We start from the raw sequence: 27,953 nt of genomic DNA on the forward strand, positions 1-27,953 counted from the left end.
GTAATTTGAAAAATCTAAGGCCTTTAGGTACTATTTGCAAAGAAATACACGTGGCTAAATATGCATTGACTATCTTAACATTCTTTATATTTAATAATTTCTTTCCAAGCATATAAATTGAGTCTCTTATCGAGCCCTTAAAAGGGGCATCTTGTCTTGCTTCGTCTTGACCACTACCATGTTCAACATTAGTACCAAAATCATATTCATCCCTTAAAAATAAGTCAAGACAGTCATAATTATGTTGACCCACTGTCCTGTTCATACCACCTGAAAAATGTCCAGTGATTTTATTATGTTTATGATAATTGTTTCCAAAGAAACTGGATGCAAATCTATTATCAACAGTACCTTTTAATTATTCAGTACGAGTTCCGGTGACAGCAGAATAAGTTTTCATGCCATTATGGCGTTTAGGTCTCGCCCCTTGTCGTTCGGCTTCTTCTCTAGCGTGAAATAAACTAAAGTCAAAAGTAAAATCATTCTCCAAAGCGGGACTGATATTCATATTCCAGTCATTTGTAGAAGGCAGGTCCTGCATAGAACCCCTCTCTTCTGTGTTGACCGCTTGTCCATTAGGGATATCCATCTGAGTACTGGTGTTAACACCTGTAGTAATAAGTGTACGCTTGACAGTAGATGTACGCTCACATCCAGCTCCTTCTGTTACCTTGGGGGGACATCAGCGACCTACCCACTAACTCAATAAGTCTGGTAACTTCAGACTTAAGGGAAGATACCTCCATCTGCAGTTTAGCAAATTCTTCTCTGTTCAATGAAGCTTGTGACTGTTCTGTAATCTCCTCCATACCAGCCAACGACACAAAGCAAACTGAACCAAACAACACCAAAAACCAACTGTAGAAGGAAAAATGCTAGCTGGTAAAATATAGTAACTTCTGCACAGCTCGAACAGAGTATAACACGCGTATAGCCAACTCTAGTGTTCAACCCAAACTTCAGGCTAAATCCACTCGTAATGATAAAAACGAATCTTTTATTGAAAATAAGGTTTAGCGCTTTCATCTGTTAAAAATCAGACTTCCTCAGAACCAAAATGGAGTACTTCCAGTTCAAATTTAAATAACCTTTTTGGCGCCAAAAATTCAAAAGGAAATGGAGCTCTTAAAGAGACATAGTCATAATAACTCCATATACACATACTACTATGCTAAAAACAGCTAAACATTTCAACAGATCCAGTGTGCTGATATAAAATAAAATGACAATATAAATAATAATTGTGGTAAATAAAATATACTCTGCACATACTAATTTCATCTTAAAACATACTCTAAATATATGTAATAGTGAAATAATAAAACTTGCATGACTAATGCTCATAAATTATAACAAGTCAACAAGAATCATGCTCATAAATTATAACAAGTCAACAAGAATCAAAATACAATGGCAACATCTTTGAAATATAAAAAAAAATCATATATGTGTTTTCATATCTGGATCTGTAATTTGATTAGTTATAAGAGAATTAGTTTTATAACAGTTAAATCTCAAATTAAATACTTTACCGGGGAAAGTATATTATAGCAATAACCCACGCCTGGGTGTGGGTAATGCTGGATTTACCCATGGTTGGCGTAGTTTGGTCACGAGGGCGAAGCCCGAGTGGCCAAACAAAGCCAACCGTGGGTAAATCCAGCATTACCACACCAGAAGTGGTTATTGTATATCTAATGACATTATTTAAGAAAAAAAATAATTACTTTTCTTAAATAATGGCATTGTATAATGCCTCCTTGCTGCCCTTCTGCAGCTCTCTGGTATTCTGCGGCAGTTCTGATGTACTGCGCATGCGTATGTCTATGCAGTACATCCAAGCTGTGGGCAAAAGCAACAGAGAAAGCAAGATCTCCATTGCTTTTACTGTTTCGCTATGTTAAATGGGTTTAACATAGCGAGACAGCTTTAAAAAAAGCAACAGAGAATCTCCGTTGCTTATTTTAAAGCTGTCTCGCTATGTTAAACCCATTTAACATAGCGAGACAGTTTTGAAAAAAGCAGCGGAGAAAGCAAGATCTCCGTTGCTTTTTACACACTGTCTCGCTATGTTAAAGTAGTTTAACATAGCGAGACAGCTTTAGAAAAAGCAATGGAGATGTCCATTGCTTTTTTTAAACCTGTCTCGCTATGTTAAACTCCTTTAACTTAGCGAGACAGTGTTTTAAAAAAGACTTATACTAATGGAAAAAGTCCGGGCGACCGGACCTTTTTCCATTAGTATAAGTCGATTTACAACGTGCATGCTGACCAATCAGTGTGCAAGTTTTGGAATATTAATGGGGGGGTCATGGTATAATATCGATGTTAGCTGTGGAATCTTATTTTTATGATTAGGAGCATATCATTTGCAACCCAGGATAATTAAACATTCTTCACCTTATCTGTTTCTTAAAGTTGTCTTTCACATGTTCATGTTCTACACAGGGCATAATATATGTGTGTATGAATATATTATCATTATTATCATTAGTCAAACAGCAAAAATGCAAACCACAAAATATAGAACCATTTACTTGGCTGCACAGATAATTAAAATATTATCAATCACATTTTTTTTTTTTTTTTTTTTTTGCAGGTCAGCCCCCTGCACCCCCTCACACCTCCCTGCATATATTTATGTTTATATACACCAATTACAAGACCAAAAAGCTGTGGATAAAAGGGAAAATACCCTGGTATCCACTATCTGACAATCTCTCACAAATCTCTTTGTATGTGGTATACATTGCTTTGTTCAAATAAATATCAGGTCAGCATTAGTTTTTGTGTCACAGATGTAGCATTCAGTGGTGGTCAGATATAGGCATTATGGAAAGAGCAACATCAAATGGTACTTTTACTGAATAAGTGTATATGGGGCAGTGAGTGGTAAGAGGGGCACAGAGTGTGAGAGTGAGTGTGTGGGTAATGGTAGGCTAAGATTAGAGTAAGGGTAAGGTAAAGGGGTAGATTTAGTACTGTGCATGTTTGCTGATGTTCGTGTGTGTATCACAATGTCTTGTGTACTGCTACTGTCAGTGAAAGCTGTATATAAGTTAATGTGTAGGGTTAGGGCAAGCACACATGAGAAAGGTGTAACAGCACTGACCCCAAGGCCTACATCTCATGCTTCAGTGCATAGCCGGCCTTAGGCATAGGCCAACTAGGTGGCCGCCTAGGGCGCCGGTCTAGCAGGAGCACTTTTCTAGTATTTATTTGATGTAGTTAGACCAGAATGGGGGCACCAGGTAATGTGGTGAGGGGCGCCGTGGAGCCCTTTTGCCTAGGGCACCAGTTGACCTAAGGCCACTGCTGCTTCAGTGTAGACTCTAAAAAGTCTTTTGAAATCCAGAGAGGCTAACACTGGCAGTGAACATAATGTTTTGTTAAACTGCTTACAAGCATTTTGTGCCTACAGTGTCTGCTTTACTTTATAGGCCATATTCCCTTTTGTCAGATATATATCAGGACTTGCTAATGAATTGAAATAAGGTGTGTGCCAGCTAAACCTAATTCACTTGCTTCTTAGTGATTGCAATAGACCAGTTCTTTTTGTTTCTGATTTTTTTGTTTTGTATTTTTTTGTTTTGTTTCTTTAATTTTCTAATACCTACCTTGCTTTTGGAAGCATTGCTATTCAGTCTGGCTTGCCTAAGGGGGTGGAGTTCACCCTGTACTATAGCTCATTGTCTATCATGACATCACCTAGATAAGAGGCAGCAGGTTTGATATGGGTTTTTAGGATTCCCTCTCTTAATTAATCTCTCAGAGTTTGCAGGGTACCATGGAGCCTAGAAAGAAGGACAGTATACTGGAATAAGCCCTGCTGTGTTAAAAAAAGAATGTATTTTCTCTTGGCATTAGCTGTCACAAGTATTTGCCAGTATGGCTTTATTAGATCTAATGTAGTCAAGAACCTTGCCTTCCCCTCCTTTACGTGAGCTCATCTACCCTACACTTTGTAGAGCTAGCAAATTCTGAAATGTCATTGAGCTTTTTAAAATCATTACGAATCCTGATTGTTATATCTGACTTTATGTCAAATAAAACTGGGCTATTTGGTTCACTTTTTGACTCCTCTTTCACCTCCATTTTATGCATTTTTGTAATTCCTCTTGTGTAGACTTTCTCTGAAACTCTTGTATTCTTTAAGATTGAAAGTTAAGATTTTACCAGTATAGTTTCAGTGTGATGCCAAATTAGGTTTATTCTGGCTGTGAGATCCTATTCTGAGTAATAAAGTAAAGTTCCTCTCTTACTTAAATTAAATAAATTATTTAAAGTAACAGTATTATTTACAAAAAAATACAATAGTTTTATATACAGTATTTACATCAACATCACTTACATTCTTTTATGTCAATTTCACTTCACTACCACTTTGCAAGAAGCAGCATTCCAGTCTACTATGTCTGTCATCCATTTGTCTGTCTATCTAGCCATCACATCAATTGACATTCCTATAAAGTCCTTTATTTAAACCATTTTAATGACTTTTTTCTTCCTTTTTCCTTTTTATTGATTTATTTGCCTTTTATTCTCCACTTTTGTTCAGTTTTCAAAGACTCCCAGTCTATAAGATGAGTACAAAATATACAGATAAATAATTAAATAAGTAGGCAGAATACTCTGGTGCCAACAAGGGGAGACGCTCATTTGTATATTTAGTATATTTGGCAGTTGCAACTAATAACTTAAATGCATTAACACATTAATAAAAATATTTGCTTGTTTATAAACACACAATGTGATTTAACATCTTAAATCAACTGATAGATAAATCATGTAACAGTTAATAATAGTGTTTTTCATATCTTTTAAAATGAAAACCTTAGGTAAATTTGAATAAAACTTACCACTGAGTCAGTCTATCCTGATATTTAAAAAAATCTGTTTAAATTATTAATTAGTCAAATTATTCTTGTATTATCTTTCAACTTCCCCGTGCGTTTATCATTTAAGAAACTATTTCTTGTAATTAATATAATTTGCTAACAGCATATCTATAAGTTTTGATTACATCATAGTTTATTTTCGCCCCAGTTTGAAAGAAGTTACAGTCCTAATTGATTCCTCCCCTTTTTAGGGCCATCATTAAATATAACACCCCTGTTGGCATGTACCTTAATAATCACTAAATCAACTTAAACCTCAGTGCTTCCTTATCAGAGGATGTCACGAATTACTACTCTTAGTTATTTTGATACACTGAAACTCCTATCCCTCTACTCTGTCTTATGAGGAGTGATCTCTGCTTAGCCTTCTGTGCTACAAATTGTGGATACTTATTCCATGCGACTGCACTTTAACTAATAACTAAGATATACATCAAAATATTCCAGAACATAATTAAGTCAAATGATTCAAAAATCAAAACATGTAAAATAAAGACAACAAATACCGTCTTGAACACAATTCCATCTGATGTATGAACTCTCAGTATAGCTGCTGGAATTGAATTAAATAAGAGTAAAACAGCTGTAACTCAACTAAAATAATCTGTCCCTGTATCTGTTCCACACATAATCCAAGTGCAACTTGCTGCTGCTAAGAAAACCCATCCTTTCAATCTAACATGTTTGAGACCACATGCAAGTTTTGGCAACATCTTACCATACAAAACCATGGCCAAAGTGCATCAAAATCATAGAAGTTTGGCAAACAAATAAATAAAGGCTTATGAAGCAAATGCTTTACACTACATGTTCCATAATGCACTGAGCTCATATCACACACAGCACAAGTAAGATCCTGTTTACAGATGTAAGAAAAATATTTGGCACAGCCAAAAAAACAAAACAAAACAAAATACAAGGACTTTAAATGAGAAGCAGCAGTGATGAACACCAAAGAAGAATGGCATTGTAGGCTCAAAATTAAGCCTGTTTAACTTCAGAGAAATGCCAGTGCATACAATGCACACATCTTTCCAGACAGAATGCTTCAGCCTGAAGAGTGCAAAATGCTAGAATGCCAAAACACTAATCATGTTAATTGTCCATCAGAGGTCATGGGGTCAGTACAGGTACAAGTCAGCTCTGCAATGAAATAGCAACAGTTACAATCATGAGTATACTCAGAGATTCGAAGCAGAAATAAACAAGTCTTGATGACAGCAGCTGTCCTCACTAAAATGGAGGGAACAATAATCTTCTTCTTCTTTCGGCTTTTCCGGTTAGCGGTCGCTACAGCAGATCACCTTGTCTGCTCATGACTGGCAGTGGAGTTTTATGGTGTCGAGTTGCCAGCCCGGTGCTCAACCTTGCACAGAAGGCACACACATGCACACACTCACACCTAGGGCCAATTTAGAGTGTCCATTCAGCCTACAACATGTCTTTGGGATGTGGGAGGAAACCGGAGCACCTGGAGGAAACCCACGTGACCACAGGGAGGACATACAAACTCCGCACAGAAGGCACCCCAGTCGAGGATCGAACCGGAGAACCTCTTGATGTGAGGCAGCAACGCTAATCATTGCACCACCGTGGCCGCCCTGGAGGGAACAATAATATACTCTCTAAAATATTTCACCTAACTTGAACCATTGTTAAAGCAACTGTGCACTCTCAAGACCTAAAAAATACTGTCACGTTAACAATACCTAGTAACATGGCTGGTACCTAAACAAATATAGCCCCATTTCTGGAAGAACCTCCCCTTATATATCAAGCGGAATCCTTCCCTGGTAACCTTTAAAACCAGTCTAGATGAACGGATGGGTGGTCATACATTTTCACCTGGGATATGTGGAGAGTTCTACTTTATGGGAGAACTATTACTCTCCCATCAGTACTGGGTGATATGGCAAAGCCTGTCAGTGGTCTCCTTGGATATACACTTAGTTAAAACCTTTGAGCCTAGATACCTAGGAAAGTACCGTAGTATAAGTAAACTTACCATAATAGTAGATGTTCAGATGATCACTGCTGCAGTAGCCTAAACTATATAGGTTATATGCTGCTAAGAATATAACAGTCAGACAGCTGTTAAAGCTTCAGAGAACCTTCCAGACCTCCAGTTACTCAGCTCAAGCTAAGCTGACTAAGACAGGTTTGGGTGCCAGTTCCTTCAGAGCTTTCATGCCAGCTAAGAAGGGGCGGCTGAGCTCTGACAGGATATTGCTAGGAACAACAAAAATCAAATGTCCACACACTGGCATAAACAATACACCAAAAACAAGGAGGATGGAGGGAGGGAGTGGCTATTGCAGCAGTGATCAGTTCAACATCTACTGTTATGGTAAGTTCAACTTGCACACCTGTACTATGTTCTTCATATTGATCACTGCTGCAGTAGCCTAAGATGTATAGGTAGATCACCCGGGTTAGTATGTATGGAAGGTAGAAGGAGAAAAGTCCATGAACCCTTGGAGAGTGGTCCTAGCAAAGCCTGACCTAGACCTGAAGAAGGAATCTAGCTTGTAGTGCTATCTAAAAGTACGTGCAGAGGAAGCAAGATGCTGCTTCTAGGGGTCTATATTACGTTATCGAATGATAACTTCATCGAAAACGTAATGCCTGACTCCTAAATATCAAACGCTGAGTACAACAAATGCTAAAAACAGTGAAGTAAGAGTTTTTGAAAAGGAATAGTTGGCCAACTTTAGGATGATGACGTCTGACGTATAGACGAGCTGCCATCAGAACTATTTAAATATGTATATATGAAAAACATCAAATATGTAAATTTAGTATATAATCAATATGCATGTCACTGTAAATGTGCATGATATCTTATTAATATGCAATTGTGAATGTTGACGTTGTGCTGTTAAGAAAGTGTGTACTCAGTTTATTTAAATAGCACTGTCTTTACTGACGTATTGTGCATGATAGCACTATCTAACGTGGATTATGGCTTGCAGCTCACAAAACAATCCTGGTATTGTAGGTAATATGTAGGAGACAGTTATGTCTCAAAAAAATAAAGCAATGTTGTCTATAAATGGGCACCTGTATAACTAGGAGAAAGTAGTAAAACGAAGAAAGTACTGGTGCTGTAGATTCAAGTCGTTGTTCAAATGCAAGGGTAGAACAGTGACAGAAAAGAAAGTGGACAGTGAGGTATTATTGAAATCTGTAGGACATGATCATGCTTCAGATGTTACTGAAATTGAAAGGTATAGAGCGTGTCATGCACTGAAAGAAATCGCTCGGGTGTCCAGGAGTACACCTGCTTTGTTGGTAGATGATGTTGTAGCCTCAACTTCTGTAGAGACAACAGTAAGTTTACCGTCAAGACAGTCAGTGTTGTGACAAGTAAACCGTGTTAGGAAACAAAAGCTGTTAAACCACAAGTCTGTAGGCAGTACTTTAGGTATGGTAGATACTACACAGTTGTCACTTAAAGAAGGCCACTTTATACAAAAGAGAATGGTAGATTTGCAGAATAATGTCGATGTTATTGTATTTAGCACTAAGGACAGCTTACACAATTTGTGTGAAAGTACTGTCTGGTTTATGGATGGCATATTTCTGACCAAGGGACGACTTTGTAGGCAATTATATTCTATACATGCTTTAATATCCTGTGGTGGAAACTGTAAAAGTGTGCCTTTAGTGTACTGCTCGATGTCCAGGAAGTCTATCAAGGCATACAACTATTTATGGGAGTGCTTATTCTCTTCGCTAGGCTTACTAAAGTATGAGCCAACAGTAACATTTATTATGACAGACTTTGAGCTAGCATCTATCAAGAGCGTAAAGCATAACTTTGCTGATGTAATTGGTAAAGGTTGCTTATTCCACTTTGCCCAGAGAGTATGGCGCAAAGTGCAAGCACTAGGTTTAGCATTGCGTTATGGACAGTCTTCCACTTTTCAACTAGAAGTTAAAAAGTTAATTGCACTATCATTTCTGTCTGAAAATGAAGTTCTTCCTGCTTTCAACAAACTATCTGAGATATTCCCTGTGGAGGGTAAAGAACTTCCGACATACTTCTCAGAAACGTACATTGTAGGTCGACCGAGAAAGCAGTACACAAGAAATGCAGGTCCTAGTAGGTTTCCTCCTATGTTTCCAATCTCATTTTGGAATGTGTCAGCATTAAATGAGTTAAGTTTGCCTCGTACACAGAACTACATAGAGGGATGGCACAGGCGATTGAGGTGTTTAATGGGCAAACGCATCTGTGATATTCCTGCAGTTCTAGATGTGTTAATACAAGAGCAAAACCGAGTGAATGAAGTGAGGATGCAGTTAAAGGCAGGGTATCCTCCATCTCCTAAGAAGTGGAAAACTATGGAGAGATATTCCAATATGCAAGCAGTGTTTGAAAACAGGGCAGAGTATTCATGTATTAAGTTTGCAACTGCTGTAGCGATGTTGTTAAAAGTGTAGTTTGCTATAGCTACGCACACTTGTATGATGTATTGTATGTACGTATGCATGATCTTTTTCTATGTTAGTAATACTTTGTGTTTGACACTATATGGCAATAATAGCCTCATTCAGTTTATGCAGACAATTGTTACTTTAAATAGTTATAGTGCAATAGGTTTGAAATGTGTCTACGTTATGACATAGCTTACTTTTCTGTTTATATCGTGCAAGTGAAAAGGAATCAAAATGCTGAATTAAGCATTTTCAAAGTTTAGTTATACAATAATTATTTTTCTTTGTAATTGGTAGCAGAGTAACTAGTTACCATGCAGTCACAGTTGGTATGACGTATTGCTTTATTTATGTTTCATGAATAAATAATTAGACCCAGGCTCAGGTTGTGAAGCGGGCCAACTATAGTAGTTTGACATTTTTAGTTTAGTGCTTTTTACTGTTCGACTGTATGAACGTTCAATATTTAGAGGTCGGGCATTACATTTTCGATGAAGTTATCATTCAATAACGTAATATAGACCCACTTCTAGATGCCAGTCCTTTCCAAAAATTCATAGATGAAGCCACGGCACTGGTTGAGCTTTCCTTGACCGTGGCTGGAATAATTTTGTTGTGGTACGAATAATAAACAGTAACAGCCTGGGGCAACCATTTGGAAATGGTCTGCTTTGTCACAGTTGTCCCTTCTTTTACCTTTATAATAAAAGAACAACTAATCAGAAGTTCTGAAAGATTTTGTTCTGTGAAAGTAGCACCTGAGTTATCTGAGGACATCATTTCTGGGTTCAGGGAACAATATGGGGAGGTGGATAGTTTGGTTTAAAGTAAACTTGGATACCACTTTACACATAAAAGAAGGCTTAGTTTTCAAAGAAACCCTGTCTCTGTGAAAAAAAAGAGATGGGTTGGCCAACTGTAAGAGCTTGCAACTCAGATACCCTTCTTGCAGAGGTAAGAGCAACCAGTACACATGTTTTCCATGTGAAGAACCTCAAGTCCGACAGATGAGCTGGTTCAAATGTAGCAATTTTTAACTTCTGTGACATAAACTTAAGATCTCAAGGAAGAGCTACCAGTTTTCCCGGAAGTCTCTTATGCAAAACCCCTTTCAACAAATATGGGAATTACTTGAAAGGGTGGGCAGATATCCTGAAATGGATGACAAACCTACCTTGATGGAGGAAAGTAACTCACAAAAATATCACAGAACCAGAGAAAGAGTAGCGCTGAATGTGTAGTTGTTTTGTTGGCACCAACTAGAAAACCTTTCCTATTTGTTAATGTATGATTAACTAGTAGCAGGTGTTCTTCTCTCCATTACTATCTCCTACATGCCCTCGGTAAATGTATGATTAACTAGTAGCAGGCTTTCTTCTCTCCATTAGTATCTCCTACATGCCCTCAGTAAATGTATGATTAACTAGTAGCAGGCTTTCTTCTCTCCATTAGTATCCCCTACATGCCCTCAGTTAATGTATGATTAACTAGTAGCAGGCTTTCTTCTCTCCATTAATATCTCCTACATGCCCTCAGTTAATGTATGATTAACTAGTAGCAGGCTTTCTTCTCTGCATTACTATCTCCTACATGTCCTCAGTAAATGTATGATTAACTAGTAGCAGGCTTTCTTCTCTCCATTAGTATCTCCTACATGCCCTCAGTAAACAGGTGGCTAAAAGGTATTAAGACCCTTTCATCCAGGCAGTCAAAGTTGTTTGGTGTTGGGATGCATCAAACACCCCAATTTTTGTGTGAGTAGATTCATTTCATGAGGAAGGCTGTGTTAATTACCCCTGGCCATTTCCAAAAGAAGGGAGAACCACTACTGCCTGGGAAAAAGGGGAGTCACCACAGTGATTTTGGGGGATTCCTCCTGAATCTTCAGAAATACCTTAAATATTCAGTAGAAAGGGTGGAAAAATATATAGTAACATTCCTGTCAAAGGAGTAGAAAAGGCATCTCTTTTCTAGGCATTCTTGCATGGAGTTCTGAAGTAGAATTTTGCCAGATGATTTATTAAGAAGGGAAGCAAAAAGGTCTACTTCAGTAACTCCCCACAGATGGACCAGATCGAGTTTCCATTCATGAGGGTCTACATTTGTTCTGCTCAGCTTGCGTGGTACACAGCTTTGCTCTGATAAAATGCAGACTGCCTGTACAGTCAGATTGTCCTGTAAAGCTGTATTGCAAGCTAACATGGTTAGTCTGCATGGATGTAAGACCTGGCTCCCCCTTGCTTCTGTATATATCACATAACTGTGTTATTGTTTTTAACAACTTGAAGAGGTCCTGGGGACTAAAGATGATTCAGAGAGTTGAATGCTTTGATAACAGCAAGAATCTAGTTTATATTTATGTGCTCATGTCTGTATTTATTGTCCCAGATCATTTGAGCTTTTATCCCCCCCGACACTGTTCCCCCAGCAAAGACCAAGGCGTATGTGGAGAATGACTGCTTTGGAGCAACAGGGGAGAAGGGGGTACCTGAATTCAGAGATATTTGATATCTTCAGGTGATTTCTCTACTGACAAATCCCAACATTGAAATCTGAAAAGATAATGGGTGTTGATGCTGGTACTAAAGAGACTTCAAATACCACTGCATTTTTCTCACGTGGAGTCATGCAAGGGGTATCATGAGAATTATAGATCCTATGAGACACAGAATTCTGAAGTATTCCTTGTGGTGACTGAAGTCTGAGTGGAAAACCATTGAAACATATCTAAATATAGCTCTATTTTTCCTGTGGAAGAAAAGCTGTTTGTACTGTGGTGTCAAGCAGACATCCCAGGAACAAAATCCTGTGTGATGGAGTCAAAAAAAGACTTTTGAATGTTTTCTTGGAATCCCAGCCTGTGGAGCAATTCTCTCATCCAAATGAGAGATTCCTGACACTTTGAAAAAGACTCTGCAAAGATAAGCAATTCATCTAAGTATGGAAAAATGTGGATACCCTGTAGCCTGCAATGGACTATGGTAAGAGTTAGACACTTTGTGAACACTCAAAGAGTAGTGGATAGCCAAAAGGGTAAGGCAGAGAACTTATAATATGATCAAGATGCATAAATCCTTAAGTAATGTGTGACATTTGGATGAATAGGAATGTGATGGTAAGCATTGTTTTAACATAAGGTTACCAAAAACCTCATATGAGGAAGAAGAGGTAACAAGTTGTGAAGTGAAAGCATGTTGAACTTGGGCACTATCATATACTAGTTTAGGAAAGAAAGGTCCAGAACTTGTCTCCAAGCATTCTCTATCTTTGGCATCAAAAACATTTGTGACTAAAACTCTTTTCCCAACTGGGAATGTGAAACAGTTTATATTACCTCCTGAGAGACTATTTGCTGTAGGAGAGGAGGAAACAGAGGGGGTTGATCTGGTAGATGTGGAATAATTCCCTGGAAAGGAGCAATTTCTTCCCAGTCTCAGATCTCATTTATCTGAAACAGCGTCCCTTATATTGTTATTCTGACTTGTTTGACTATCCTTTGTTCTGGGGAGTAGTTCCTGATTTCATTATGAACCTCTCTGTCATTGTTTTTAAAGTATCAGCTTACTAGAATTTTATTTTGTTTCCTGGCAAAATTGGACGAGGGAGCAGAAAATCCCCTTGAACAATTTGGAAAAGGAGGACTGAAAAATATGAAAGATTCCCTGTTTCAGTCCATCTTTCTTATCACATTGTTTTATAACCTTTGCATCAGAGGATCCAAAAATTAAATTTCTATTTAAAGGAACATTTTAAAATATTTCTTTACATCTTCTGGGAGGGTCTGAGAGTGCAGCCAGACAAATGTTCTCAGTATAGTACCAGTGGCAACCGTCCTGTATGTAGTATCAACAGTCATAAACACACTTTAAGCAATGGGTTTGTGACCTGAGAAAGAGAAGAAAAACACACAAAGCATATTTTAGTTCAGAAGAGGGGGCTGCAGATAAAACATTCCTCATAATATCACAATTAGTCAGAATAAACTTTAATTAATGAGCCTGACAATTAAAAACTGTAAGAATTAAAGTTGTAGAAGCATGCACTTTTTCCACAAACTTCAATTGTTTTGCCATCCTTGTAGGAAGAAGTGTCAAAATTAACTAAATAATGTTTCACAGTAACTGGATTAATTACAACTGTAGCTGCTGGAACAGGTTTGGAATGAGAGTGTATACATTTGAAAGAATGAGGAACTTTGTACATTCTATCTGCTTTCTTAGGAACAGCAGGTTGGTTGTCAGGAAAGTCACAGGCTGTGACAAATGCATCCTCCAATGCTGACAGCACTGGGGGAACAGGAGGAGTTTCTGGGTATTCCATTTGTAAAAGTTCATACCCAGGGGTACATTAATGTCTACACAAGGTGCACAATAATTGTGCATCTTTCTGAGTAAACAGACAATACATGCATAACTCACACCTTCTTCCTCCTAATTTTAGTTTTCCTACAGATTTTCTTGCAGCCTTAAATATCGAGGGGGGATTCATAAAGGTTAGCACAAAGTGTAGACTACATGTACATTTAGTGTAATCTTTATGAGTGACTAGATAGCACAAAAAATGTGGTAGAGATGTTCCTGAATACAAATCACGTACACTTAGCGTAGGCGTTATTGAATCTTATCCATGGGATTAGGAGTAGAGACCCTACAGGACAACATCTCTACTCCTACTCTGTAACAAAAGTATGAAGTTCTCTCTGCGCTGCTATTAGATCAACTCCCAGCCTAGCAGGCTTCAAAGCGTCATTAAAACAACATGTAAACAACACATGGAGATGCACCTTCTCTACTCTAGGCTAATCTCCCTTCTATTTCATCTCTATCCTACCTCTATATTCAATCTTATTCCAAAATTCTATATTATTTTTTTTTCATGTGCACTCTCATCTGTACTGCTACATTCATATATTATCCATATATGTGTTTGTCATCATTTAAATCTAAACAATGATAATGTAAATTATGCATGCTATATCTTAACTTCTTGCATATGTCTATACATCTTTGTACTTATTTTGAACCTATTCAGATGACGTTATAAAACATGAAAGCTGTTCTTGTAACATGAAAGCTATGTCTGAATTATGTCTGTACTTGGAGCTTTTCTCCTTGGGCCTCCACTGAAAACAGGTTCTGTTGACCCAGTTGGACTATCCCAGTAAACTAATGTCAAATAAAAAATAATAGTGTTTTCTGAGGTAGAGAACCCTCAGTGTTCTCCCACTGAAATCACTGTAACATTCAGGGGATAGTCTCAGAGAAAAAGAATCCCTCACAGGGAGAAATTTGAAGGGAAAAAACTGCATCTGTCCCATCACATTCCTCTACAGATTCAATTTCCTGAATCACTTCAGAAAAACAGAAATTCCCTTTTTTTAGCCCATACAAAATCTGAGCCAGATTCCTATCTAGTGGAACTGGTACAGAGAAAGGTAGCAGTTTACTTTTATGTTTTTACAGAAATGTTGTGAAAAATAGGTTTATTAATGGCAACAGCAGCTTCCCAGGGGTGAGCACAGCATTCTGGCTAAGTTAGGGTCACCTTCCCTTCCCCTTCTCCCCAAACAAACAAGAATGGCTCTCCCTTGCCCGCTGAAAGGCACTGCAATAACTGCAGGGAATGTGTCTAAACCCTGTTCCATAGTGGCTGTATGTGTTACTCCAGACAGATCTGGAGAAAAAGATGAGTGGTCTGAGGAACTAGCTTTGGATACAGCAGAATCACCCACCTGTGACTGAGTCAAATTGCTAGCCTGCTGTGGTAGTAAAAGCTGTTTAATTAAATTTTTGTTTTTGAGGCTAGAAGAAGGGCTGACCATGGGACCAATAGTTTGTTCCATGGTCAAGCCAAAAATGGTGCTGCTTTCCAGTGGAAACTAAGCAGCACATGCTGGTAAAAATTTAAAAGTATTTAAATGTAACTTTTCCCAGGTAAAACAAAGTAAAAAGCACCCTGATACACTTTATCAGCAGTCAAATGTAAACTGAACACAATTTCTCCACTGAAGGGAAATATATTTCAGAATGTTCTAATTTTTAAATTGTCAGAAACAAAAGTGCACTCCCATTTAAAAGTATAGTAAAGTTGTGTGACAGTCAACAGAAACACATACTCCTAGCTTAAAATATATTTTCCTCAAAAGGAAAGTAAGCTGAAACAAAGAAAATAATATATGGAAGGTTTTTCCACAAAGCGTATTTATCTGCCCACCAAAGGAACAGCCTAAGAAGACTGCAGATTGATGCTCTGTTTAGGGACACGAAAGCTGTAAAGGACTTGGGCTGATTAATGATTTGAGCAGCTATGTGTTGTCCTGGAGCTTTGGAAGTTGTTGGGTGTTGTATCCATAGCAGAATATAACCCATATTACTTATACTTCTGCAGCAGTGACGAATATAAACACAATCGTTCTGAAAACCCTTTTCCTGTTTTTATTTCTTTCATTCCTCTCATCTTCTTATATCCTTCCCTTTCTTTCTAAAAATATGTGATATGTTGGACATCATTAGCTGTGTGTTGAATATTATGTTAGAATCTTTATATTCCTTTGACTTGAGAGCTGATACATAAACTCTACCAATGTAATAATTGGCTTGCTAAACATATAAACATATACTTTTTCATTTGAGAATACCAGGTTTTCTGTTTTTTTACCTAAGTTGGTATGCACGCTCAGGAGTTTTAGTTGTTTTTTTTTTTTTTTTTAGAAATTTAGAAATAAACTAAACTATGCTTAAAGGACAGTGCCATTTAACTCATGTATTGCTGCTCAAGAATGGGCCATACTCTGTTGTCATTTTTTCCTTGCAAATATTTTAGTAAATTTAGTGCTGCAGTCTGAAAGCATGGGATTCTCAATTTGTGACTGTGTGGCCTTTAATGAGTAGTTGAAAGTTCTCCCCAGGTGCACATTGCTTTTGACTGGGTTACCCAGCATTTTCCCGAAGTCCAAAGATGCAGGTTTTGATAAATGGATTTGTATTTCTGCATTGTCCTTACATGTGCATGTTAGTTTGTATACATGACTATGTGTACCCTGGGTCTGACTGGTGACCCATTCATGGTGGATTGGCCTTGTAGCCATTGTTCCCTGGGATTGACTCCAGCCCCATGACCATTTCATGTCTTTTTTCTGCCTTACAGTAAATGCATCTACAGGTTGTATGTTTTTCCCGTTTTTATTCTCTCTAGTTTCCTGACATCTGCCAAATAAAATTGATACTCATCTACAGATGTATGTGTGTGTGTGTGTGTGTGTGTGTGTGTGTGTGTGTGTGTGTGTATGTGTATGTGTACTTTCTGTTACCCATCCACTCGTCAAGGCTTCTCTTGAAGAGTGTTAGTGAGGGGCTCTGCCTAATGTAGTTATGAATTTTGTTCCAAAGCATGTGGAGTCTCTGTGACAGGAATCTATCCCTCCAGCATGTTCTATTTATTGTTGTGGCGAGGTTTAGCTCACTAGAGCGCGTGGCTCGCAGTGACTTGGATTTCTTTAGGTGGAGCATGTCCATCAATTCTGAGTTGGACATTGCTTTGTAAGTCAGGCAGAGAGCACCTCTGAGTAAGCAATATGCCACTGAGTACAGCGGGAGTTTTTTCAGTCGGGCTGCATAGGACATATGTTTGAGGCCAGTAATCCTCTTGGTGAGGTGCTTTTGTGGTCTTTCAAGCTGTTGGAAGTGTCTTGTGAGGTACATCCCAAATGGGGCATTGTACTCTATGATGGGTCTGATGAGTGATGAGTAGAGGGGCACTATAACCTCTTTATTTCTAGATGCGAACCCCTTAGTAATTAGATGGGCCACATAGAAGGATTTCCTAACTACTTTGGTAATATGATTGTCAAAGAAGAGATTACTATCTACCTGGGTCCCCAGATCTCTTATTACCTCTTCTGTATTAAGGGGGCTGCCACCTATGTGTTAATTCGTGCGTGTTTTGTTTTTCCCAAACGGGATGACTATGCATTTTTTGGCATTTAGCTTGAGGCCATGAGTTTGACACCAGGTGTCTGTCTCAGTAAGGCCTTTTTGGAGGATGTCCATGTCAGCTGGAGAGTCAATTATGGCTCCCAGTTTGCAGTCATCTGCGAACTTGGTTAGCCATAGTCCTCCTGTGTTTGCCCGTACTTCTGAGAAATATATGCCGAACAGTAGGAGTCACAGAACTGAGCCTTGCGGGACACAACTTGTGACTGGTTTAGAGTCAGACCTGGAGCCCACTATTCTTACCGTGAGTTCTGTCTGTAAGCCAGTTGGCAACCCATCTAGTGATGTAGGGGTTTATGTTCAGGCTGGTGAGTTTTTCTATAATATCCAAGTGAGGAATGGTGCCGAACACCTTGGCAAGATCAAGGTAGGCTGTGTGAACCACCTTTTCCTCATCTATGGCCTTGGTAACTGTCTCAAAGAAGTCAAACAGGTTTAGTAGGCATGATCTGCCCTTAACAAAGCTGAACTGGGTCGGGTCAAGTGTTTGGAGGTTCCCAATGTCTTTGTTAATGAGTTCCATGATGATGCGCTCCATAGCCTTGCAGACCAGGCTAGTCAGGCTTATGGGGCGATAGTTACCAGGGTCAGTTGTGGCTCCTCCTTTGTGGAGCGGAATAACCATTGCTGTGCACCATTTTATGGGCACGTAGCCTGTGGAGAGGCTGAGATTGAACAGCGTGTTTAGGTGGGGGGTTAGTTCGTTATGTAGTTCATGCAAGACTCAGCCTGGGACACCATCTGGCCCCATTGATGCTGTGTTTTTGGCTTTTGAAAGGGCTGTTTTCACCTGTGCTTCTGTGATTTCCGGGACACTATACTTTTCCAGTATTGTTGTGGGTCCTTTTGAAGGTGAGAGGGAGATGAACTTTGCACTGAATCTGTCTGCCAGTATGTTGGCAATATCAGTAGGTTCAGTATATTTTGTGCTATTTTGTGCTATCCCACAGCATATCTGTGAGTTGCCACTTAGATTTTTGACATAGCTAAAGAAGGCTTTGTGGTTATCTTTCGAGTCTTTGGCTATTTTTCTTTTGAAGTTAGCCTTGGATGATTTTATGAGGGACCTTAGTTTCTTACTGATACTGATAGGAATGTCTTTCCTTCTTGGGATTTGCTTTTTTTCTGAACTAGTTTCCTCCTTTTGTTGTAATAACCTGTTTATGGCAGGGGTCCACCAGACTGGTTTCCTTCTGTTAGGGGAGTGAGTCTTGGTTTTGTTAAGGATGGCATGATCCATGCATCCTTGTAGGTGCTCATAGAGTGGAATTGTAAAGGATTCTGCATCTTGGGCAGTGTTATCTTTTAGCGTGGGGGCTGTGAAACTTACCACCTCTGACTTAAGTAAGGTGAAGTTTGCTTTAGAAAAGTTTTTCACTATGGTTTCCTTGGTTGGGGGGTGGTGGGGTGTGAACATCCAGGGTGATTAGTTTATGGTGTGATCTAACCAGTGACAGATTGACCTCCGGTACAGAGCACCTGTCGCCCATGTTGGTGATGACCAGGTCCATTATGTTGTGGCCTCTGGTAGGGGAGTTTACCAGCTGATCCAGGGCATTTGAGTTGATAAATTCCAGGAAGCACTGAGCCTGGGAGTTTGTACTCAAGTAGTTTTCCCAGTTAATGGTAGGGTAATTGAAATCTCCCAAGATCAGGGTCGGTAATTGAAATCTCTCAAGATCAGGGTGTTCAGTAGGACCTTCATGTTTTCCAGTGTCTCCAGAAAGGCGGAGTGGTGGTCCTGGGTCATGGAGGGTGATCTGTAGCAGCCCACAATTTGCATTGCAAATTTGCCCGATGTTAGTTGCACATGGATGATCTCAGAGGATATGGATACACCCCCTCCTTTTGTGTTTCGGTCCGTGTTCTGTGGCCGAAATGTGTGGTATGAGTTGTAGCCCAGTAGTGCTCTCTGGAGCCTTGAACTAGGTTTCAGTTACTGCACAGATGTCGACGTTCTCCATACTTAGTAGTGCTTTGAGCGCATGCATTTTGAGATTTAAACTCCTGGCGTTGAGTAGCATAACCCTCAGTTTTTTACTTGTGCTGTTTACGGAGGTGGGTTTAAATTTTGAGCCTTGCCTAAAAAAGGCACTATGGGGGCAGCAAGAGCCTTGGCCAGTATTTGAAAGCCAAGGGGTGACAGGTGCAAGCTGTCTCTTTCGAGGCAACGCGGCTTGTCGAGCATGTCATCCCAGGCTGACAGACACTGAATCCCCTTTGAATGACACCAGAAGCTTAGCCAATTGTTGAAATTGACAATTTTTTCTTTATACTGAGTTATCATTCTTGGTGAGGGCAGGATGCTACTCAGGGTCAGGGTCATACCCGCCTGGGCTACATGATCAGAGAGCTCTTCCATGTCTCTTTTCATGTAGTCCAGGGAGGTATGGCTCAGGTCATTCACACCAACATGAACAATGACAGAGTCATATTTGTACTTGTTCTGGAGTGACCTGAGTGCTTGTGTTATGTGGCGGATTCTGGCTCCCAACAGGCAGCTAACAGTAACCTTCTCCTTGTCCAGCCTAGTGAGTGGGGCATCAGTGTGCCTGACTATTGAGTCACCTATTACTAGTGTGTTAGGTATGTTATTTTGCCTTAAGGGCTGTGATTGTGCGGCACATTGATTTTGTGTTTTATGTGTTGTCTGGTTTGTGACAGGAGGTGCAGGTTTTGTGGGTGTCTGCTTTGGAGCTCTCTGATGCTTTTGCAAGTTTTTATTTAGAGCCTTCGAGTATGATTTTGTGTATTTATGTGTATCTTTTGCCAGTGCTGATTTAGTAGGTTTATGTGAGGCTGGAGGTGTGGTGCAAGTGTTAACCTTCTCCTCATGACTGTCTGTTCCAGTCTTGGGTGGAGATACTTTAGCCTCCAGTTTGGCTGTATAATTGCATCTCTCATATATGTTAGTGTTTTGTTGTAGGAGGAGAGGGCTGTCTGTGTACATGAGGCAGTTGTAACATTGCCTCAGGATACCCAGATTCACCAACTGGACTGGAGAGTACACCCGAAGTTGCCCTTTGGTCATGCCTGAATAGTAGGGTGAGCTGCTTAGTCTCTTGGTTGGTGAGGGGTGGATAAAGAGCCTTGCCCTGCTGGGCAGTCAAGTGTCGGGGTATATTAGTGCTTGCTATTAGGTCTGAGCAAGTGCTGGACTGTAGGATGCTTTTTGAGTGCTTAGGTTGACAGTTAAACTAGTTTTAAGTGAAAAACTGAAGGAGACTTAGTGGAGCCAGGAATAATTTAACCCTAGCTAACCGGTGCTGCCCAGCGCACAAAGCCATGCAATGTGTTTTTTAAACTACTAACTTCTGGGCTGGAACCACTCCTCCAGGGACAGATGGCTGCTCAAAGTTCCCCTCACTCACAGGCGAACAGAGAAACTTCCCTCTATCCAAGTAAGGTATGGGCAACTCAGAAACTTGTAACACAGCCCTGAATTCAGCACTAGCCTGAAAACTGGACTATACTAGCTTAGAAAGGCGGGAAACAAGAAATGTATTTATTTATTTTTTGAAAAGATAAGGCAAAAACAGTAAAAAGCACACTTAAAACAGCTTTAAATGACTACAGGTGATCAGAAAAGGCTATCACACTTTAATGTGTAGCCTACAACAGTTAAACAATTTATTTAAACAAAAACAACTTTTTGAAAGTGCAGGCAGTCAAATAAGTACAATATGTGAAAAAAAACAAGCTTTTAAATCACAATTAGTGCTGGAAAATCAGCGTTTAGGTGGAAAATAGTTAAGTACAGCAAGAAAATACAGAAAACTGATACTCAATCACTCCAAAGTCTCTCTTTTAAGCTAAAAGGCTTATATCAGTTTAAGGCTTTCTAGTGCTTTCCAGTAGGTTAGTTACAGGAAAGATGGGAAACAAGCGCAGATGTGGTCTTTTAAACCAGAAAGTTGAAAGAGATGTCAATAAACTACAATTCCTGGGCCAAGAACCATTCCTCTTGTGGTAGACAGGCTATCTAGTACTTACCACTCCCACTGATAAGCTAGAAGGCTGCACTCCAACAGAAGGGCTTGGGGGGCTCAGAAGCTTACAAACAGTCCTGGATACAGCAAATCTGTACCTGGACTAGACTAGTTACGAGAAATGTGAGGATCAAGCACAAACACGGTCTTTATAACCAGAAAGTTGAGAGAGATGGAAAAAAAAACTGTCCAAACAGCCAAAAATCTACAATTTCTGGGCCACAACCACTCCTCTTGTGGTAGATAGGCTACCTAGTCCTTACTACTCTCACTGATAAGCTAGAAGGCTTCCCTCCAACACAGAAAGGCTTGTGGGGCTCAGAAGCTTACCAACAGTCCTGGATACAACAACACTGTATCTGGACTAGGCTAGTAACAGGAAAGGTGGGAAACAAGCGCAAGTGTGGCTTTTAAACCAGAAAGTTGAAAGAGATGGGAAAAACTGCCTAAATGGCCAATAGCTACAATTTCTGGGCCAGGAACCACTCCTCTTGTGGTAGATAGGCTACCTAATGCTTACCACTCCCACTGATAAGCTAGAAGGTTTCCCTCTAACACAGAAAGGCTTGGGGGGCTCAGCAGCTTACAAAGAGTCCTGGATACAGCAAATCTGTACCTGGACTAGACTAGTTACAGAAAAGGTGGGGAACAAGCGCAAATGCAGGCTTTTAAGCCAGCAAGTTGAAAGAGATGGAAAACTGCCTAAATGGCCACTAAACTACAATTTATGGGCCAAAACCCACTATTCCCATGGTAGATAGGCTACCTGATGCTTACCACTCCCACTGATAAGCTAGAAGCCTTCAACACAGAAAGGCTTGGGGGGGCTCAGAAGCTTACAAAAAGTCCTGGATACAGCAAATCTGTACCTGGACTAGGCTAGTAACAGGAAAGGCAGGAAACAAGCACAAACACAGGCTTTTGAATTAGAAGGTTGAAAGAGATGGAAGAGCTTCCCAAACAGCCAATAAACTACAATTTATGGGCCAGAAACCTCTTATCCTGTGGTAGATAGGCTACCTAGTGCTTACCACTCCCACTGATAAGCTAGAAGGCTTCCCTCCAACACAGAAAGGCTTGGGGGGGCTCAGGAACTTACAAACAGACCTGGATACAGGAAGTCTGTATCTGAACTAGAAAAGTTACAGGAAAGGCAGGAAATAAGCTAGGAATTTTTTATATATTTTATATATTTTTATATATTATATAAACGTTACTGAGCATTTTATTTGTCCGCTATGGGTGTTCGTGCATTGTTGTATCAAATGTTGCTTATATTCGCATGTGCTATTATCAGGTATCTAGTTGTCAGTGCTAAGGTAAATGTGAAGGAGCTTTCTTGTGATCATCTCTGGTGCATTCTGTGATGGCACCTGGTAGTGAGATACTATTTCTATTATCCGATTCTATTGTAGCAGTGCAGTGTATGATAATAGTCACTGCTGGCATGGTTCGGTAATAGTGTGCTGGCAGTGATTCACTGTTTGTGGGCTTTTCTTTCCTGTCTTTTTTATTACAAGTAATATGTAGTACTCCATTCATGGAGTGTGTGCATGCAGTCACAGCTGGTGCATTCTGTGATAGTGCGCTAGTCGTGATTCACTGTTTGTAGACTTTATCTTCACTTTACTGCAATCATAGAGTTAATATATATAAGCAAAGGTGAGTTGGGGGGTCTATGCTCCCATGCTGAAGCAAACTGCACTGTATATATTTTCTACTAAAAGAGTTGTATTGTGTTGTACTGTTAATTAATATATATTTTTATGATATAGCAAGTTTTGATAAATTAAACTTTTGATGAATGCAGGATTTGATTGTCATTTTCAGATAGGTTTGTGGATTAACAAATGTAACATTAAATACATTTAAAAAACATTATATATACACTTTATATATATATATATATATATATATATATATATATATATATATATATATATATATATATATATATATATATATATATAAAATCAAATCATAGTGAATCTACTTTTCTTCTCTCCCCTCCCCTGTTTCTTTTTCTCCTGCTTCCTTAACAATTACCCCCCCATATCTTATGAACAACACTACTAAAAAGTTTTGCTAATGTTCTAACGCTTTAGATTTTGATTGACTTCACATGAACCCTACTAAAGCATTAAGACTTGTTTATTTCTTACTTCTACTCTAATGAAACCTTACATTGTTCACAATTATTAATTTATTAATTTTTTCTTATCATGTCTTATTATGTAATGTGAAACTAGTCATTTTTAGAATATTTTGAATGTATTTAATTCACTCATGTTGGTGCTTTTCTCCTCGGGCCTCTACTGAAAAGGGATATGTATCCAGCTAGACTAGCCCGGTCAACAAATGTAAATAAATAAATAAAATAAATAAATAGTTAATTAATAAGTTACCCTTTGCCTTGTAGTCATAAGACCTGACTGTAAAGGTTCTATGACAGATGAATTAATTTACCTGATAAACAGAACCAGGGACGGATGGAAGGATGGACAACTGAATGGTACTGCATTGTATAGAATGGCCTATATATTAAGTGTTTATGTGCCACAGATACCTGCACTCTAAATTAAAATGAAATCAAACTCTGAAAATACACTTTTCTTCATTTTTCCACCATTAACATAGCAACTTGTATTTTTTTAATTTAGAAATGAAAATCTTGTAGTGATACCGTCTGTTAATGTATCTTTTTTTTCCCTTTTTATCATAGATGCTGTGCACACCTTAACCTGCGCTCTCATGCTTCTCAACACAGACTTGCACGGACAGGTAAAAATCATGAAGCAAGACAGACTTTCTCTGTGATTCGAACATAACCTCAGCATTCACTTTGTCAGAACGGAGTTCAGCTGTTTGTTCATGTTAAGCTGAGACATTTCTGTTTTCTTATTTATAGGATTAGTTTGATTTGTAGACAATGTATAGTGAGTCCGGGATATAAATCTCTGAAATGTTAAGAGATTATGATTACTATAATGGCTATAGTTGGTAATGATGCTTTAGCAGTTATAGCTTGGAAGTGATTGTGTTGAATTTTGTGTACTGTATATCCCATAAGAAGAAAAGAAACATGAAAAAGTTACTTTCTGTGTAAGGGAATATGTATATATATATATATATATATATATATATATATATATATATATATATATATATATATACACACACACACATATACAGAGAGAGAAAGAGAGTGTAGTGATACAAAGGTACTGCAAGGAAATGGATACAGTGAAAGATATTTGACGTGCCTTAGAAATGAGTTGCATGTGGTGTAAAGGGACAAGCTGGAAGTTTTGTGATTTAAAGCTAGAACTTGCAAAAGTAGTAACTTTCCCCTTCTCTGCTGGAGCCATATCAAAAAAACAAATTACCACAAGATTGGATGTCACAACAACAAGACTGGAATGCCAAATATTCAAAGTAATGAAGCCTCACATCAACGAAAGTCAGAACAGCATGCAGGCACACATCAGGCTAACACTGCCCTAAACACAAAACAGAAGTGCTTGCAGGACAGCAAGCTCTCCTGTACCCCCATGCCCCTTGCTTATTATATATACAACCTCTGAGATTGCACTGGAGCTGGGAATGGGCAAGACCCCAAACCCAGCTGTACTGCAATCTCACACAATTCCTCACCTGCCTTGTTTAATGTTCTGACTTTCGCTAATGTGAGGCTTTGTTACGTTGAACATTTGGCATTCCACTCTCTTTGTTTTGATGTTCGATGTTGTGGTAGTTTGTTCTTTTGATAGGGACCCTATCCTCTATACATACACACATACATACCTACCTACATGAATGCATATGTAATACATACACACCAGAAGAAACCTGTGGAGGTCGAGGTAAGATCAGTGATGAAGTGATATATAAGGGAGTGGTATCTTAACTTGTAATTTGCCACTTGAGGACTGCTGTATCTATGAGTAGAATCATCTTAGATGGTTACACATCCCTGGAACACTACTCATTGCATATAAATACAAACCTGAGTGGATCTTATAAATTTGCCAGAGCAGATTCTAAAGAACTGACTGGCTGGCTTGAAAAGTGGATCCTAGATAGTATTTGGCTTGGGAGCATAATACAAATAAGGGTAGGATTAACTAGCACCTAATTTAAGGAAGTGTGTGTAAGAAAAGGAAATGTTGCAGCTGTGGTCCTCAGAGGATGTGGTTGAGGGTGAGGAAAGAGAAAAAATAACTTTCAGAATTTGTGAGATGATTAAAAGAGACACACTGCAAGGTGTTTCCATTCTAAGAGGAGGAGGCAGGAAATAAGGTTTCCAGGCAACGAAGTCTAAGACTGAAGAAATGATCACCTAGCAGGTCAGAAATAGAGAAGACAGGAAACAAAGAAGCTGCTGTACTAATGGTTAGGAAACTCAGAGAATCGACTATGTAAGGCACACTAAGAAATCATTAACATTTCAAACACACAATTCTGGATAATATTAGCTGTGGTATAGGAAGAGAAAATACAATGCATTAACAAGCAGAGAAGGGGGGGGTCATTTGAACAGACTGTATAAAAAGAATGTACATAGTTGTCCTCAAAAGATCACTGCACTTCAATGGTAAAATGTTTATGCTGTTCATTTCATAATGTACTGTTAATGTGGTCCTCCCATCCTGTGCCTGTAGCAGCTGATCCACCTTGTAAATTATGGAATATGAATTACGTGTTTGCTCACTACCTGTAAGATCAATAAGGAAGCATGTTTCAAAGGGCAGGCAGATCTGTGGATGAGTCAGTTTATCTAGTAATGGAGTGTCATATAGCTCGATCTTGCTAGATGTAGTGTTTTTTTTGTCTTTTCATTGGATTTAACAGTATTGATCATGCAATGATTTTTGACAGACTTTTACAGTCATAATCAAACTTATAAAAAGATTAAACAAAATCCATATGTATCAAAGCATAATGACAAAAGTGGAGAGCACAGAAATAAATAGTCTTCCACATCCTTCCTGCCAGGCTGAAAAATATTCTGAAAAAGACTGAATTAAAAATCTAGCCCATGTCAGATTCCTGTATCAAACTGTGCGTTTATCTTGTGTACTAAATGCACAACTTATCTCTGTCCTCAATAACCTATCCTTCTCACAATCAGTCACCAACTGGTTTCAGAGTTACCTGTCTGACCACCAACAATCCGTTGTATGGCAGAATGACATATCTCCCCAACTACCTGTCTCCATAGGGGTTCCCCAAGGATCCATTCTTGGACCCCTACTCTTCTCTGTTTTCACCAATAATCTAGCCTCTGCCACCAAACATGGCACACTCATACAATATGCAGATGACTCAACCATCATCTGCTCAGCCCAGTCACTACCCAAACTGCAAAAAGTCACACAGGAAACTTTTTCCTCTGTTGAAACTTGGTTATCCGATGCCCAATTAATACTCAACCCAAACAAAACTAAACTACTCATCTTCCAACCCACCAAACATACTCAAAACAACTCTCACTTTAACATCATAGCAAAAGACAACACCACTATATACCCAACTGAACACACTAAATTGCTAGGAGTGGAAATAGACAATAAACTAAAATTTGACATTCACATATCCATGACCATAAAAAAGTCCACAAAAAACTAGGAGCGTTATACAGAAATAAGCAACTTCTCACCAAAGCAGCAAAGATTTCAATAGCAAATTCCCACCTTATCTCCATCCTACTTTATGCCTCCCCAATATATACCAACCTAAGGCAATGTGATCTAAACAAGCTAGAGACCTGCTACAACAAAATTGCCAAATTCGCCACTGGAGCATCCTACCATAGTCACCAGTCTCTCACTTGCTGAACTGGGCTGGCTTGAACTCCCTCACCTGCTTCAATGGTATCAACTCTCACTCACCCACAAACTAGTAAACCATCCACTAAATGTCCCATCCCTTCAGAATCTACTCCAACCCTATTGCACCACCAGACCACTAAGATCCAGCAACAAAAATCACTTGCAGATCACTAAAGCCAATAACTCTGCTGGTGAAGCACTATTCTCTTGCACCATAGCCAAATTATGGAACTCCCTCCCACCCACAATTACCTCCATACCATCATGCACCCACTTCAAAACTTTACTAAAAGCGCACCTAAAAACATGCTGGATATGCCCTTGCAACTCCCACTCTAATATCACCCATCCCATCCAACCACTACCTTTCATTCCACCCCACTAACTACCTTGATTATAGCAAGCTCAGATGCTCATAAGCCTAGTACTTATTATACAGCAGGAACTTCTTATTGTAACATTTGTTAATGTCTGTTATGTACTTCACAGATAAAGATTCTAGTTGTCTACTGATGTACTATGTTCTTCATCTGTAAAAATGTTTGTAATTAATTGCTATGTAAATTGTTAATCGCTATGTAATCCAATGTAACTACTGTCTGTTTATTTTAACTGTGGAGCTTTTCTCCCCGGGCCTCTGCTGAAAATGGACCTACATCTAGTCGGACACTCCTGTTCAACAAATATAAATAAATAAATAAATAAATAAATAAATGTCTTAACTGCTGCAATACTAACAACTCGACCTAGCACAAATACACTTCCATTTAACCCTGTATAATAGACAGTCCATTATTCCAGTAC

The 27,953-nt window shown here is 39.0% G+C and overlaps 1 protein-coding gene across 3 annotated transcripts in view; it reads left to right on the forward strand.

The window, feature by feature from the left end:
- The window catches only part of LOC122812030, a 639,997-nt gene that overhangs the window by 453,853 nt on the left and 158,191 nt on the right, over positions 1-27,953 (forward strand). For all 3 annotated transcript variants that reach the window (XM_044084271.1, XM_044084270.1, XM_044084272.1), the window contains one exon: positions 24,041-24,099. In XM_044084271.1, coding sequence (XP_043940206.1) covers positions 24,041-24,099 — 59 coding nt within the window. The remainder of the gene's footprint in view (positions 1-24,040; positions 24,100-27,953) is intronic.

The sequence above is a fragment of the Protopterus annectens genome, chromosome 9.part0, assembly GCF_019279795.1.
Source record: "Protopterus annectens isolate FY-2018-M chromosome 9.part0, PAN1.0, whole genome shotgun sequence".
Lineage (NCBI taxonomy): Eukaryota > Metazoa > Chordata > Ceratodontiformes > Protopteridae > Protopterus > Protopterus annectens.